The sequence below is a fragment of the Antechinus flavipes genome, chromosome 3 (assembly GCF_016432865.1).
Source record: "Antechinus flavipes isolate AdamAnt ecotype Samford, QLD, Australia chromosome 3, AdamAnt_v2, whole genome shotgun sequence".
NCBI classification, from domain to species: Eukaryota; Metazoa; Chordata; class Mammalia; order Dasyuromorphia; family Dasyuridae; genus Antechinus; species Antechinus flavipes.
Window position 1 is genome coordinate 588,471,910 of NC_067400.1, and position 13,772 is coordinate 588,485,681.

Here is a 13,772-nt window from a genome sequence, read left to right on the forward strand (position 1 = left end):
GCCTTGGAGTCAGGAGGAGCTAAGTTCAAATCCATCCTCAGACACTTAACGCTCACTAGCTGTGTAACCCTGAGTAAGTCACTTCCATTGCCTCACTGAAAAAAATGGGATTTGAATCCATTTCTACTGTCTGAGTGCTCCCACTACAGGGAAGCTGACAAAGATCAGAGAGCCATTAATTTAACAGTATTTGGACAGGAATCCACTTCCTCACATCTATCCTCCATTTGAACATTTCCTCATGATGAAGAACTCTTTACTTTATAAGGTGTTTGAGCTTTTTTGACTGTTCTGGTTTTTAGGAAGTATAGAATGAGTACTTCTGATGAAAGCTAGGATTTGTCTCATGAGGCATTTATTATTTCAGGCTCCCCACACTGGATTCCCTGTAGATAAATGTAACTGTTTGGTGACTCTCTTTGATGGCCATTGACCACACTTTGGGCCCCATGGGATAATTCAGAATCCTGGGTTTTCTCCCATGTTGACTGGATGCCATGCCAGGTGGACACATGGTCGGCTTAAAATTTTCCAAAGAGAAATTCCAAGACTTGGCCAGACCTTAATTCTGGCGTATTAAATTCATTTCTTGAATGTTAGGGTGTCTGAATTGAAAACACCTTTAACTCAACCCTATTGCTGAGAACAGTTTCTTTTTGTCCATACGGTAATCATTCACACATCTAAAGACTGTCATTCTATTCTTGATGTTTTCTGCTTGGCTCTCTTGGTATGTTTTCCATTCGGAGACTGGGAGTATTCCAGCTTTCAAGCTGTAAGGCACTGACTTACACCCTCTGCTGTGATAGATGAGGGAAAAGAGAGAGATTATGGACCAATGAGTGGATTTTGGCCAAGTCACTTAGGTTAAAGTGGATTTTGAACTCGGGTCCCATGACTTCAGAGTAAGAGCTCTTTCCATTGCACCTACACTATCCTCTTAACAGATTTAGCTAATTTCAAGTTAAGGATAAGATGAATATTCTCCAGGAATAAAAAATCCTCATTTGGGTTTTCTTTTTTTTCTTTTTATTCTTTGTATATACAGAATATGAGAGCTTGGGGGACCCTTAGAACACATTTGTCAGAGCTGGGAGGGACCCTTAGAACTCAGGATGTCAGAGCTGGGAGGGCCCTTAGCTTTTAGGGAAGGGGATAGGTTACTGTGGATGAAATTCTGGTCTGTGGTGGCTGTTTACAGGTTACTCGGTACTTAAAGGTTTATATGGTGGGGGATTTGAGCTCCGTTTATAAAGTGGATAAAAATAAGAAAAATGACTGACATGATCCCCGTGGGCCGTGGAGCAGGCTGAAAGCACCGAGATCGAATGTTTTAGTCAGGTGTCAAAAAATACCATTCATGAAAAGCATGGTGGTGGGATGAGATGGTCAAGTCCCATGGGTTTCCAGACAATGAGTGTTCTGATTACACCTGCAGATGCTGGTTGGATGTTATTTTTACATTAGCTTTTTATATATTTTGTATGTATTTCTACATTGATGTTTCCCTGGCTGGCTGGGTGAATTGATGAATGGTTGGGATGGGGGGGAAGCATTTAGTGCTTAATATGTACAAAGAGCTAAGGATACCAATTAGCCACTCCTTCTGGGGGACTCCCCTCCCTACGTGAAAAGACTGCAGCTAGAGGAAGTTTAGTTGTACACATGAAGTCCCTTAGGGTGAGTGGCAAAGCAGGATGATAATGGGTCTTCCCTTAGTGAATTTTCCTTTCCTAAGACCATAGGGACTCCTATGTTAAGCCTCACTTTGCATCTCTTTCTTGCCTTGTTGATTTTTCTTTTGGTCTTCTCAGGTCGAAATGAGAAGGGGCAGCTTGGACATGGAGATACCAAGAGAGTGGAAGCCCCCAAACTCATTGAAGTCCTCAGCAAGGAAGTGATTGTGTCCGCTGCATGTGGAAGGAACCACACTCTGGCTTTGACAGGTACACAGGACAATCCTTTTTGGGCAGAGTGAGCCCTGAGTGGTTCAGTGGCAGACTTGAGGGTATCATGGTGTTTCCAGAGGGCCAGGTGGGCAGCAGGCAATATCTCGGAGACCTTTGGCCTTTGGAAAGAAGGGCCTTAGAAACAGGAAGTACCTCTAGCAGGATGAAAATGAAGATTACTGTTTCCATTTGCAAATGGGAACAAAGCATTTCTTTGTGCTCTCATTTTTTGATAAGAGTTGGTGATTTTGGAAAGTATCAGTTTATTCCACCTCTGGAACACTCCATCTTCAGTAAATGAGCAGCGTGTTTAATATTTCTGTGCTTGAGATAACGTTGTTGTCGTAACATTCAGAATGTTCACTCTCTTCCCTTTTTATTTTATTCCCTCCTAGAAACTGGCTCGGTGTTTGCATTTGGAGAGAACAAGATGGGGCAGCTTGGCCTTGGCAATCAGACCGACGCCATCCCCAGCCCTGCACAGGTAATTAGCCATTTCCTTTCTCGTGGCTGATGGATTTGGAGCTTTTTTAATGCCCCTCTTTTGGTTTTGCTTCTTAGAAATGGGAACTATGCTCTTCGTTTGATATGTTGGTCGACCTACTGGAAAAGGGCGAGCCAGTTTTGGGTGGGATACAGAATTCACATCCTGGGCTTCTTGCATTATTTTATGAACGTGGCTCAAGCATTCTTCCTTTATAGAGATCCTACTTTTATTTTTCTCTTTATTTTCAACCTTCAACCAACAGGCAGCTAGCTGGCAGAGGGGGATGGAAGGCCGCCCCTTGAACAAAGTGGCCCTGGGTTCAGGTCTGCCTCTGATAATGCACTGACCTGGTCCCTGGGGACAAGCTATCCCAGTGCTCGGACTTCCTTCTAAGCCGCAGGGACTGCTTGAGTTGCCCATCCCACTGTAAATCACCTCCTTTCCCAGTTCTTAAGATTGCTGGGGTGTGAGCGTTCTCTCCCCCTGTGCTCCTCAGGAGCCATCCCACCTTGTGTGACTCTGAGCTGTTTGGTTCCAGGCTTTCGTAAGGACCTAAGCCAGCTGCCGGAAGCCTTCCTCTTTGCTATAGCTGTGTATGAGGTAGAGAGCCTGAGCAAGTCCCTCCTGTAGACATGGGTGGCCCGTGAGGTCTCTGCTGCTCTCAATACACGCATCCCGGTATTGTAGCACAGCTAATGGCAGTCGCCGCCAGCTCCCGCTTTGGCCCCCGGACCTTGGGAGGCGACGATGGTCCATGATTTGCACTGTGTACTGGCCCAGGAATCTTGACTTCCAAAGGGAAGGCCTTGTCTGGTTTCCCTGTGCGTCCTCATCTCCTTTTAGGTCGTTTTGATCATCATTGTCTGTCCCTGGGGCTTGCTGGAGAGAGAGGTACCGGAGGATGCTCCTTTAACCTCAGAACCATAAGGTGGGAAATGCCCATCCTTCATCTCCTTTCTCCATGTGGACGGCTAAGGTGGCCTCTTGGGAGTGGCCAGGACTATTGTCAAGGTGACCTTCTTGTCACCGAGGGCTTTAGGATTGGCAGTTTCCCCCTGAGCTTTTGTTTCCTCTTTACTGTACAACTGTTTCCCTTCTGTTTTGGTAGCAGAGGAGGAGAAGGAGATTTTAAATTTTAAAATTTAATTTAAAAATAAAATTAAAAAAATTGTTTGGCAGCCCCTTTGCCTTGTTTTTAAAATTGGATCTAGAAACCCATTTTACTGTTAGGAGTAGAGTATAGAGCCGTTTGTGATATGATCCTGTACACAGGCAGCTTAAAGTCAAAGTGAGAAGAAAAACAGCATACAGATAAAAATACAGACTTTTATATAACTTATGGTTACGTATTTTTCTTTCCTTAAAAACCACCCTTTTATACTAGGTAGTGTAAATGTTGCACATTTTGTAGATGAGGATTCTGGTCTCACTGAGGTCACTGGTAGGAACTATCACCACTGGGACTCCAAAGTCCCATTAGGTAATGCTGGCATACTATGTTGGCACATCCTCCATGCCCACTGAATAGAACATACAGGGAAGGGATTAAAGGACAGGAGCTATTGGTACTGTTGTTTGAATCTAGAAAAGTTAAAAACTATCTTTACGTGTAATTGGGGGGAAATAGTATAAAGTGGGGGAGGGAAGTTAAAAGTCTTCTACCAAGTCCATCTTTGGACCGATTTGAAGGTAATTGCTGCAATGGTCTTTTTTCCTTTTCAACAGTATTTTATTTTTCCAATTACAAGTAAAGGTGGTTTTCAACATTCATTTTTGAGTTCCAAATTTTTTTTACCCTCCCCTTCCTCCTCAAGATAGCAAGCAAACAGTCTGATATATGCAACCATTTAAAGCCTATTTCCATATTAGTAATGCTGTGAAAGAAAGAAAAAGCAAACCCAAAAAAGGTGGAAATAGCATGCTTTGATAAACATCAGTCTCCATGAGTCTTTTCACTGGATGTGTATGGCATTTTCCAGACGAAGTCTGTTAGAATTGTCTTGGACTGCTGTATTACTAAGAAGAGCTAAGTCTATCATAGTTGGTCATCACACAGTGTATTTTGTTACAAGACGTTCTCTTGGTTCTGCTAGCTTCACTTAGCATCAGTTCATATAAGTCTCTCCAGGCCTCTCTGAAACCATTCTGCTGATCATTCTTAAAGAATAATAATAATATTCCATAACATTCGTATACCATAACTCACTCAATTATTCCCCAACTGATGGGCATTCATTTAATTTCCAGTTTCTTGCCACTACAAAAGGAGTTGCTACAAACGTTTTTGCACATGTGGGTCCTTTCCCCTTTTTTATGATCTCTGGAAAACAAATCTAGAAGCGACACTGGAAAAGTTTATTTTTGGATGCATCTTAGCTCTTCTACTCTGGATTGTAAACTGCTTGAAAGCAGATCTAAAGACATTGTGTGGTTTAAAAGATATTTAACAAATTTTGGTTGAGTTCCACTGCATTTTCAACCAGTTGCTTTTAATTTACCTTCCTGGTCAATCTCATGCCCTTCTCTTTGGTTGTCAGTTGGTTATTTTCTAGCTTCTTATTCAAAGGGATTCTCATATTGTAGAGTAATAAACAGCAGGGAAAACTATTGATTTCTTCCAGATACCACACAGTTGATACCAGAAAATTCAAGAGTACTGGCTTTGGGCCCATTCCTTTTCCCTTTATTTGCCCACTCAGGTATCATTTTATTCCTCATTAGTGCTACAGTGGCTAAAAGACAAGATCAAACTGAAAGAGTCTTGCCAAAGCTTTTTGGGTGACACATTTAAATCCAAGGGGTAAAGCAGTGGGTGTTTTTCTTTTAATTTCCTGTGCATTTCACCTAGTTATTTTATCTTTCTGTTCTTCTGTGTTCATGTTGTTTAGTTCCTCTTCTTTCTTCTTTAAAGGCCTTTTCTTTGTACTTTCCTGACCTCTTTCACAAAGAATAGTTGAGCCCATTAAGTTCCCTTGATGTCCTTGTAAATTTTCCATGCTCCATTGCAAAAGGGTGAGCAGGGGTTGGTTTATTTTGTTAGTCATATCTTTTTTTTTACCTTTCCCTTCCCTGACTTCTCTCTTCTCTGTCCTCCTTTCCTTTCATTCTTCCTTTTTCCCCTCTCCTCTTCCTCCTCCTTTATTTTCTCTTTGTGTCTCTTTTTTCTCTCTCCTCTTCCCTTCCTTCCCTTCTTTTTATCTTCCTCTGTTTCTCTTTTTTTGTCTCTCCTTTTCTCTCCTTCCTCTTCCTCTTTTTCCTTTTTAGTTCCTTTCCTTTCTTCCTTCAACCTTCTATTTCCCTTTCTCTCCCATTCTCTCTCCTCTCACATTCTCTCTTCCTCTTCTTCCTTTTCTCTTTTAATTTTAAAACATTACTCATTGTTTTTTTTTTTCTTTTTAGATAATGTACAATGGCCAGCCAATTACCAAAATGGCTTGTGGGGCTGAGTTCAGCATGATAATGGACTGCAAAGGAAACCTGTACTCCTTTGGGTGCCCTGAATATGGTCAGCTGGGTATGGCAACCTATTCTTTTTAAAAGCTTCTGTTAATTCAACTGCACATTGCACACCAGAATTCAGTGGAGGCTAAACATATGTGTTTTCAAAGTGTGGTCCATTGATCTTAGATAATAGCTGGTCACGACTAAGTGATTGCAAACTTTCACCAGAATGTGAAACATGGAGGGTGGAGCTCTCTGAGTAGCCACCACAAGTCACAACTGGGCAGGGGAGTGATCTTCCATCGTCCTCCATCACTCATAGCCCATTGTATCTCCCACCCTCACCAGGAAAGGAAAAATGTGAACCTGAGCTCAGAGTTAGGAAGGAGACACCCGAGCATTTTCCTCCTTTTCCCATTCTCTTCAGTTATTCAGTTGTCTTCTATGACATGAGCCGGGACATTTTTTCATTTCAAAATCCTCCCCCTGCAGAAAAGACCCAAAACGTCACTTTTCCACAGAGCTCAGAATGACCACTCGTCCTCCACGCACCGGTCCTCAGCTTTGCTGTCTGTATCATTCCAACCGGACCATCCTGGGACTGGGTTTATTAGGTCTTTTATTGATCTGGACCTAGACCTTCAGCTCCCCAAACTGGAGGGATGTGGGCTCTACTCATCCCAAAGCCAGCCAGAAATGAGTCAACAAAAGGGAACCTAAGTGTATTATATTGGAAGGGGGGAGTCTTAGTAATAAAAAGATCCCCCAGGAGACTCCTTCATCTTTCATCTAATGATATGTTTAGAGCTAGGTCAAAATAAGTATGTTTCCCTGCCCTCTATAAACACCACACTGAGGAAGATTTGTCTGCACTGATTCCAAACAAAAGCCCTTCATTCAATATGAAGTCTACAAAGTATATGGAGAGCTTTAGGGCTGGGGGGAGAGGGGGGAGCTCCACAGAGTACAGGGGAGAGAGCTTTAGGGCTGGGGGGTGGGGGGTGGGGGGCTCCACAGAGTATATGGAGAGCTCTAGGGCTGAGAAAGGGGAGAAAGGAGGAAATAGGATGAGACCTGGTCCATACCCAAGTGGAGCGTGTAATGACAAAACAGTAATGGGCACATAGTGATTATTGCCCCCTTAGGACTGTGGGGAAGGCTTGTTCTCATGGAGATCAAAGGTCATTCTAAGAAGTGACTTTTGAGCTGAATTTGTGAGAATCTTTTGACATTCAAGCAAAGGGGGAAGACAGAAAAAATAAGAAAATAATCCCAAGGGAGACATGAGGAAGGCACTAAGCAGCTAGGGCATGTTGTTGAAGGGGAGCAGCAAGAAGCTGCTGTTGCCACCTAGACGCAGAGATGATTGAGAGCGGGACTGAGACGGCCCTGGGGAGCCCGAGACTGAGGAGTCCGGGGCTGCCTGCACGATGGGACTGGCTAGAGAGAGAAGGAGCTGGGAGAAACACATTGGCGTGGCCACACTTGGTTTTCCTCCAGTACAAACTAGTTTGTGTGGTCACCCACTCGACCAGTGCTGTCCCGACCAGGCTAGTTCTGACCTCCTGGGGGTCCCGAGCAGGCTCGCTTTGCCTTCAGTGCCCCGGCTGGCCGGGCCCTTGGAGCCCACCTCCGGGTTGTGGGCTCTCCCTGGGCCAGGAAGAGAGCTTGGTTACCTCAGAGGGGAGAGGGGAGGGAGCCCCAGAGGCGGCTGCCTCTTCCTTGGCCCCGCGTCCCAGGGAGCGTGGCCAGCACAGGTTTTGCGGCCGTCTGGGTCAGGCGCGGGGGCCCTCGGGGAGTGAGAGTCGGGCAGCCCCTGCAGAGCCAGACACCTGCGCCCCCGGCCCGGAGAGGCTGCTCGGCGCCGGTTCGTGGGCTAGGGTCATTCTGCTTTCAAATCTTGGCTTTCTGCTTGGTGACAGGACACAATTCTGACGGGAAGTTCATTGCCCGGGCTCAGAGGATAGAATATGACTGCGAGCTGGTTCCCCGCAGAGTAGCCATCTTCATCGAAAAGACCAAGGATGGGCAGATTTTGCCCGTCCCCAACGTGGTGGTCCGAGATGTTGCCTGCGGCACCAACCACACGGTAAGGGCGCCTTGGGGGTTCTGTGCCGGGGGGCGTCCTCGCTGCGGGAGGGAGCCACGGTGGCCCCTCACTGTAAGGGGGCGGGCCCAGGGCCGCGCTCTCCGGATCCGCAGGGAAGGCCTCTGGGATTGTGGGGAGACGCAGAGTGAGACTGAGTCAGGGTTTCTGCCTCGAGCCCTCCCGGAGTCCGATTGCGGCGCTCTCTGCGGTGGGTCGTCCGGGGGCTCGCAGGGTCAGTGTTGGGGACTCCTAAACGTGGCCATGCGGCTCCTTGGGACCTGGCGTGAGACCAGACCAGGCCCGGAGCCTGTTCGGGGTGGGCAGTCATGGGGCAGGGAATTAGAGGGAACTGAACGGGCCGTGGGAAAGACCGCTCAGCCGCCTCTAGAAGAGATGGCTGCAGGCACCGAGAAGTCCGTGCCTTGTCTCAGGGCACAATGTGCTAAGGCGCAGGCCGGGCTCAAGGCCGGGCCCCTGCCTCCCGTCTGACATCGCTTCTGCCCTCTGCCCCGGGCCTGGTTCTGACTTACACCAAGCCCCAAGGAGCTCCGCGGCCAACCTGGCATAAATGAGTGGAAATTAATCCTGTTAGCCACCAAGCCGTTACATATGGCGGAATGTTTTTGCATAATTGTGCACCGTGCATGCATATTTTTATATTGACTATTTTAGGGGAGAATACCTGCTGTTACGGACAGTTTTCCCTAAACCAACCCTTCCATATTCATAAAGCTTAGAGCATCATGGCTTGGGTGATGTGCATACTTAATGAGTGGCCAGCAGGCACTTAAGCGCCTAATAAGTGTAAAGAACAAGAATGGAACAGGCCCCCCCCCCCCCCCCCCCCCCCCCCCCCCCGGGGAAAGCTCTGAGCACCTGTGCAAGGACGGGCAGCCGCCGGCCCTGGCCCGGGAGCCTCGCATCCCACCTGCCTTCTGTGGGGCTCTGGCTGGGCCCCTTCTCGTCCTGCTGCCGGCAGCGGTTCCGCTGCTTGGGGACACGCTGAGGCTTCCACGGGCTCCCAGCTCGGAAGTGACACAACTGCTTTGTCCTCCTTTGGCTGCGTTAGGCAGAGGCTGATTGATTTTTTAAAAATAGGCCTTATTGGATAGTTTTTGCTTTGCATTACCTGAATTCTCTGCCTCCGCTCCCCTGCACTTCCTTCCCAAGCAGGAAAAAGAACCAGCACAGTGATCTGGAGATTGCTATCTGCTTACTGTAACGGGTGATGCTGGGGCTAGGAGAGTGTTTGTAGGAAGAGGTTAGCTACAGAGGGAGGGGTGTGTGTGTGAGTGTGTGTGTGTGTGTGTGTGTGAGAGTGAGTGTGTGTGTGTGAGTGAGAGAGAGTGTGTGAGTGTGAGAGAGTGTGTGTGAGTGTGAGTGAGTGTGTGTGAGTGTGAGAGAGTGAGTGTGTGTGTGTGTGTGAATGTGAGAGAGAGTGTGAGTGGGAGAGTGTGTGTGAGTGAGTGTGTGAGAGTGTGTGTGAGTATGAGTGAGAGTGTGTGTCAGTGTGTGTGTGTGAGAAGAAGTCTCCCTAGAGTTTTGGCCTTTTTCCCTGTTTCTTTGCGCTTTCTGCAGTTTAATCAATATTATGATATGAATTGAATGAGTTACTTTGCTGTCTGGAGACATAAACCTCTTGCTTTCAAATAGGGGAGGGGAAAAGTGACGTAAAACAGTTCAGACGAGAGCAGCGCTGGCAGAGAAAGGTGGCTTATTGTCTGGCGCTCCCCGCGCCCTCCCAGGACTGTGTCCTGTCGCAGTTGCCGTCTCCACCCGCGGTCGGTCTCGGCTGACTCAGCCGGAGCTCCAGACCTCCGGGGAGCTGCCCCATCACTTAGCTGGACTCTCTGACTTGAGCTTTCGGTTCTCTCCTCTGTCTGCAGCTGGTTCTAGACTCTCAGAAACGTGTTTTCTCCTGGGGCTTTGGAGGCTACGGCCGGCTGGGCCACGCGGAGCAGAAGGACGAGATGGTCCCTCGCCTGGTGAAGCTCTTTGACTTCCCAGGCCGTGGCGCAGCACAAATCTATGCCGGCTACACCTGCTCCTTTGCCGTCAGTGAAGTTGGTTAGTGGCTATTCTTCCCGATTTTGACCCTGGGTTTTGAAGGTACTAAAAACAAGGTGATTTTCCCTTTGAGAATCTGATGCTCCTGCAGGGGGACAGGAAGAGATGTTTTCCATTTTCACTTAATAGTGTTTTTCCCCCCAATTACATGTAAAAATAGTTTTCAGCATTCATTTTTGAAAGATTTTTGAGTTCTGAATTTTTTTCCTGCCTTCCCTCCCTGCTGCCCAGGACAGCAAGTAATCCGTTCTAGGCTATCCACATGCACTCATATTAAAGATATTTCCATTAGGTTTTGCATTTCCAATATCACGGAAGTTACTTTCCTTCCATCCTTATGTTTGTCTAAAGCAGATTAGCTGCTCCCTGGTATATTCAGTACAGAGCTGGCCTAGATAGAAAGCCAGGACACGTGAACTTAGGTCCTGCCTTCTTACCCAGGGGTCCTAGAACACCGAATGGAAGGCTTGGGAGAAGGCCTGCTCTCAGAACAGTCAGACCTGGAAGGGCCTTAGAACAGGCCCCTAGAATAGAGAAAGTCACTCGGCTCTGTGACATTGTATGTTCCCTGAAAGGTGCAGATAGTTACTGGTTTAAGAACTTTCTTTTGGCAATAGTTTTCCATGCCAAAGAAATCACAGATCTCATTCGTTACTCTTTTTCAAATGTAATCCATTCCTTTTTTTTCCTCAATAATATTTCATTTTTCCAATTACATATAGAGATACTTTTCAACATTCACTTTTTGTTAGATTTTGAATTCAGATTTCTCTCTCTCCTCCCCCACGATAGCAAAAAACCTGATAATAGCTCATACACATGCAATCGTTTTAACCATCCCCATATTTCTCATGTAACTCATTCTTTTTCACCTGGTAGTAGTGCCGGGTCCGCTCTCCTCGTTGGATGACTCCTTTGGATTAATTCGTTCAGAGCTTTTTATTCACTGCCCACTGTGTGCCCCACGCTAAGCATTTAGTAGACAAAGAGAGGCAAGAAAGGTCCCGGCCCTAATGCACCTTATCATCTGCTGGTGGGCGGGCGACTTGTGAAGAGCTAGATCATGTAGGTAGGCGGCAGGCACTTTGTACTCTCAGTTTCCCGGGATTGGACCACGGGGATTTTCCAGTTTTTCAAAAAAGCATTTTCCTTACCAAGATTCCTTAGGAGCTTTTGTGTGTTTTCTCTAGGTGGCCTGTTTTTTTGGGGTGCTACCAACACTTCTCGGGAGTCTACCATGTATCCCAAAGCTGTCCAGGACCTCTGTGGCTGGAAGATTAGAAGTTTGGCTTGTGGGTAAGTGACTGGCGGTACTCAGGGCGACATCCTCCCCTCCGGCAGCGTCCCAGAGGCAGGCCGTTCTGCATGGGAACGGCTGTGAAGCAGTAGTAATAGGGTGTCTGCCGTGCCTGGGACCGGGCTGTGCGCTTTACAAATACACGTATCTAGTCTCTGTATCTACACATATACGTATTTGGTCCTCCAACAATTCTCAGAGACAGGTGGCAATGTTCCTGTGTTGCAGATGAGAAACGAGGCCAACGGGTTGAAGTGACTTATCTGGGGTCATTTAGTAGGTGTCTAAGGCTGGACTTAAACTTGGGTCTTCCTGACGCAAGGCCCTCTGCTCTACCCACTGAGCTGCCCAGTAAAGTTCTTGTTGTCTTAATAAAGCTAGAAAGTCACGAAGGGTTTGATACTCAAGCAAGATTTTCTGTTTGTTCCTAGAAGTAAGTTGGGAGGCCCTGGGATTTACTAAGGAAGGGAGTGACCAAGTGAAATCTGTGCTTTAGAAATTCTTTTTGGCAGGATTGTGTGGGGTGGGGAGGAACGTGGGACAGCGAGGAAAATTTGGGGTGTGAGGTCTGGACTGAGGTGCTGTCGGAGCAGACAGAGGGGATGAATGTGAGAAAAGGGGTGGGAAGGCAGAAATAGAAACGATGTAGATGCAAGGGAGGAACCCAGAGGTGACAGGACCGTGGCTCAGCAGCATGTGTAGGACTGAAGACTATATAGGGCTCAGATATAGTCACCAAGGAAAATTTACAGCTGGGAGGGCCCTTAGAACCCAGGAGGTCAGAGCTGGGAGGGCCCTTAGAACACGGGATGTCAAGAACTGAACGAAATTTTAGGAGTCCTGCTTAGAAAGTAGAGCCTCAGGACACATTTCTGCAGCATGTCTACGTTGAAGAGATACAGCACAGAAGATGCAATAGGGGAGCCTGGAATGCCCACCCAGGGAGCTGGTGACCCCGGCGAGCAAGAACCCTTTGAGTTGAGATACAGAATCAGAAGGAGGGCCGTGTTAAGAACAAAGTAGATTGAGAAATTCTGTGTTAGGGACTCAAAATCAGGAATGCTTCTAGAAGACCTCTTCAGATCTTTTCTTGTATGGTGGGAAGGATTGAGAATTCTGGGGTTCAGGTTCAAAACCTGCTCTAACACTCATTAGTCATCAAGGCTCTACCCTTGACACCTCAGTTTCCTTTTGATTCTGTACCACGAACATAACCAAAGTCACAATTACGAGTTGTTTGGCCTGTTTTTGGTGTGTTTCGCAATCTTAGAGTAGAATTTATGGGATCAGCCTGTAGAAAATCAGGCTCTGGTTGGGCTCGGTGCAGAGAATCCCAGTTCCTGGAGAGTTGGAAGGTGGTGTGGAGGCTCTTGAGCGGGGGAGTTGTGAGCCACAGCAGGCTAAGCCAGTTGGGTGTCTGCAATGTCTGACCCCACTGTGGCGAGCCCCGAAGAGTCGGGCTCCCTGCTGTGGGGTAGCCTGGTCCTGGAACGGAAGCTGTCCAAAGTTCTGGACTGATCAGCAAGCTGCCTTTCCTGCCTGATCTTGGGACAAAAAAGCCAAGAAAGACAGAAAAAAAGGAAATACAAAGGAAAGAGGCCAGGAGGCGGTTTTTCACGTCTTAAATCTTTTCCCTCTTTCTTGGAACATTAATTCCCTCTGTCACTGATGATCTGAAATGCTGAGTAGAAGCCGCGTGGTGCTGTGCCACAGAGCTCCGGACAGCATCGGGAGCCCACAGCTCGCAAGGACCCAGGATGGGGGTCAGGGCAATGGAGGAGGCCCTCAGGCCGGCAGTGACCCTTCTTTCTCTGTTTGCAGGAAGAGCAGTATTATTGTGGCTGCAGACGAGAGCACCATAAGCTGGGGCCCATCGCCAACCTTCGGCGAACTGGTAAGAAGGCAGCATCTTGGCTGACGCGAGGGGAGGGCAAAGGGAAGGATCAAAGTCCTGGAGCATCTGCTAGTCTAGAGGGCCACTTTCTGTCCCGCTTTCTGTCCCCTACAGTCAAATCCCTAGTTATCCCCGTCTGCAAAATCGAGGGTCCGTCCAAGATCCCTTCTTCGCAGTTCTCATGTTCTAGTTTCCTCGGTCTCCCCATCTGTTCGATGTGAGTGTTTTCCCCAATTTTCTTGAAGCCTTCATTCGTTTAGGGAATAGACATTGCTGAAGGTTTGGATATGCCCAGACTTGAGCCCGAGAGCTTTGAGGATCCTCGGAGAAGGGCCTGGTCCCTCTGGAGCATGGCTGTGATACAACAGGCAGGGTAGCTAAGCAGGTGGAGCCTTGGATTTGGGAGTACCCAGTAAACACCCGGGCTCTGCTAGCAGCTTTGTGTTCCTGGCTCTGTGTGCTGTGAGGTCACTCCTTGATTAAAAAGTTCCCACTCCAGAACTTTCTCGTGCTTAGGTCCTACAGATTTTTAATAGAGACAGACCGGA

General features: G+C 47.4%; 1 protein-coding gene and 1 long non-coding RNA gene across 4 annotated transcripts in view; both read left to right on the plus strand.

Annotated features, from left to right (window-relative positions):
- The window catches only part of LOC127555806 (uncharacterized), a 583,775-nt gene that overhangs the window by 348,080 nt on the left and 221,923 nt on the right, over positions 1–13,772 (plus strand). The window lies entirely within an intron of this gene.
- Positions 1–13,772, plus strand: part of RCC2 (regulator of chromosome condensation 2) — a 44,931-nt gene that overhangs the window by 20,069 nt on the left and 11,090 nt on the right. For all 3 annotated transcript variants that reach the window (XM_051988416.1, XM_051988417.1, XM_051988415.1), the window contains exons 5-11: positions 1,815–1,946; positions 2,345–2,433; positions 5,836–5,950; positions 7,800–7,966; positions 9,853–10,033; positions 11,224–11,329; positions 13,152–13,224. In XM_051988416.1, the coding sequence (XP_051844376.1) occupies positions 1,815–1,946; positions 2,345–2,433; positions 5,836–5,950; positions 7,800–7,966; positions 9,853–10,033; positions 11,224–11,329; positions 13,152–13,224 (863 nt within the window). The remainder of the gene's footprint in view (positions 1–1,814; positions 1,947–2,344; positions 2,434–5,835; positions 5,951–7,799; positions 7,967–9,852; positions 10,034–11,223; positions 11,330–13,151; positions 13,225–13,772) is intronic.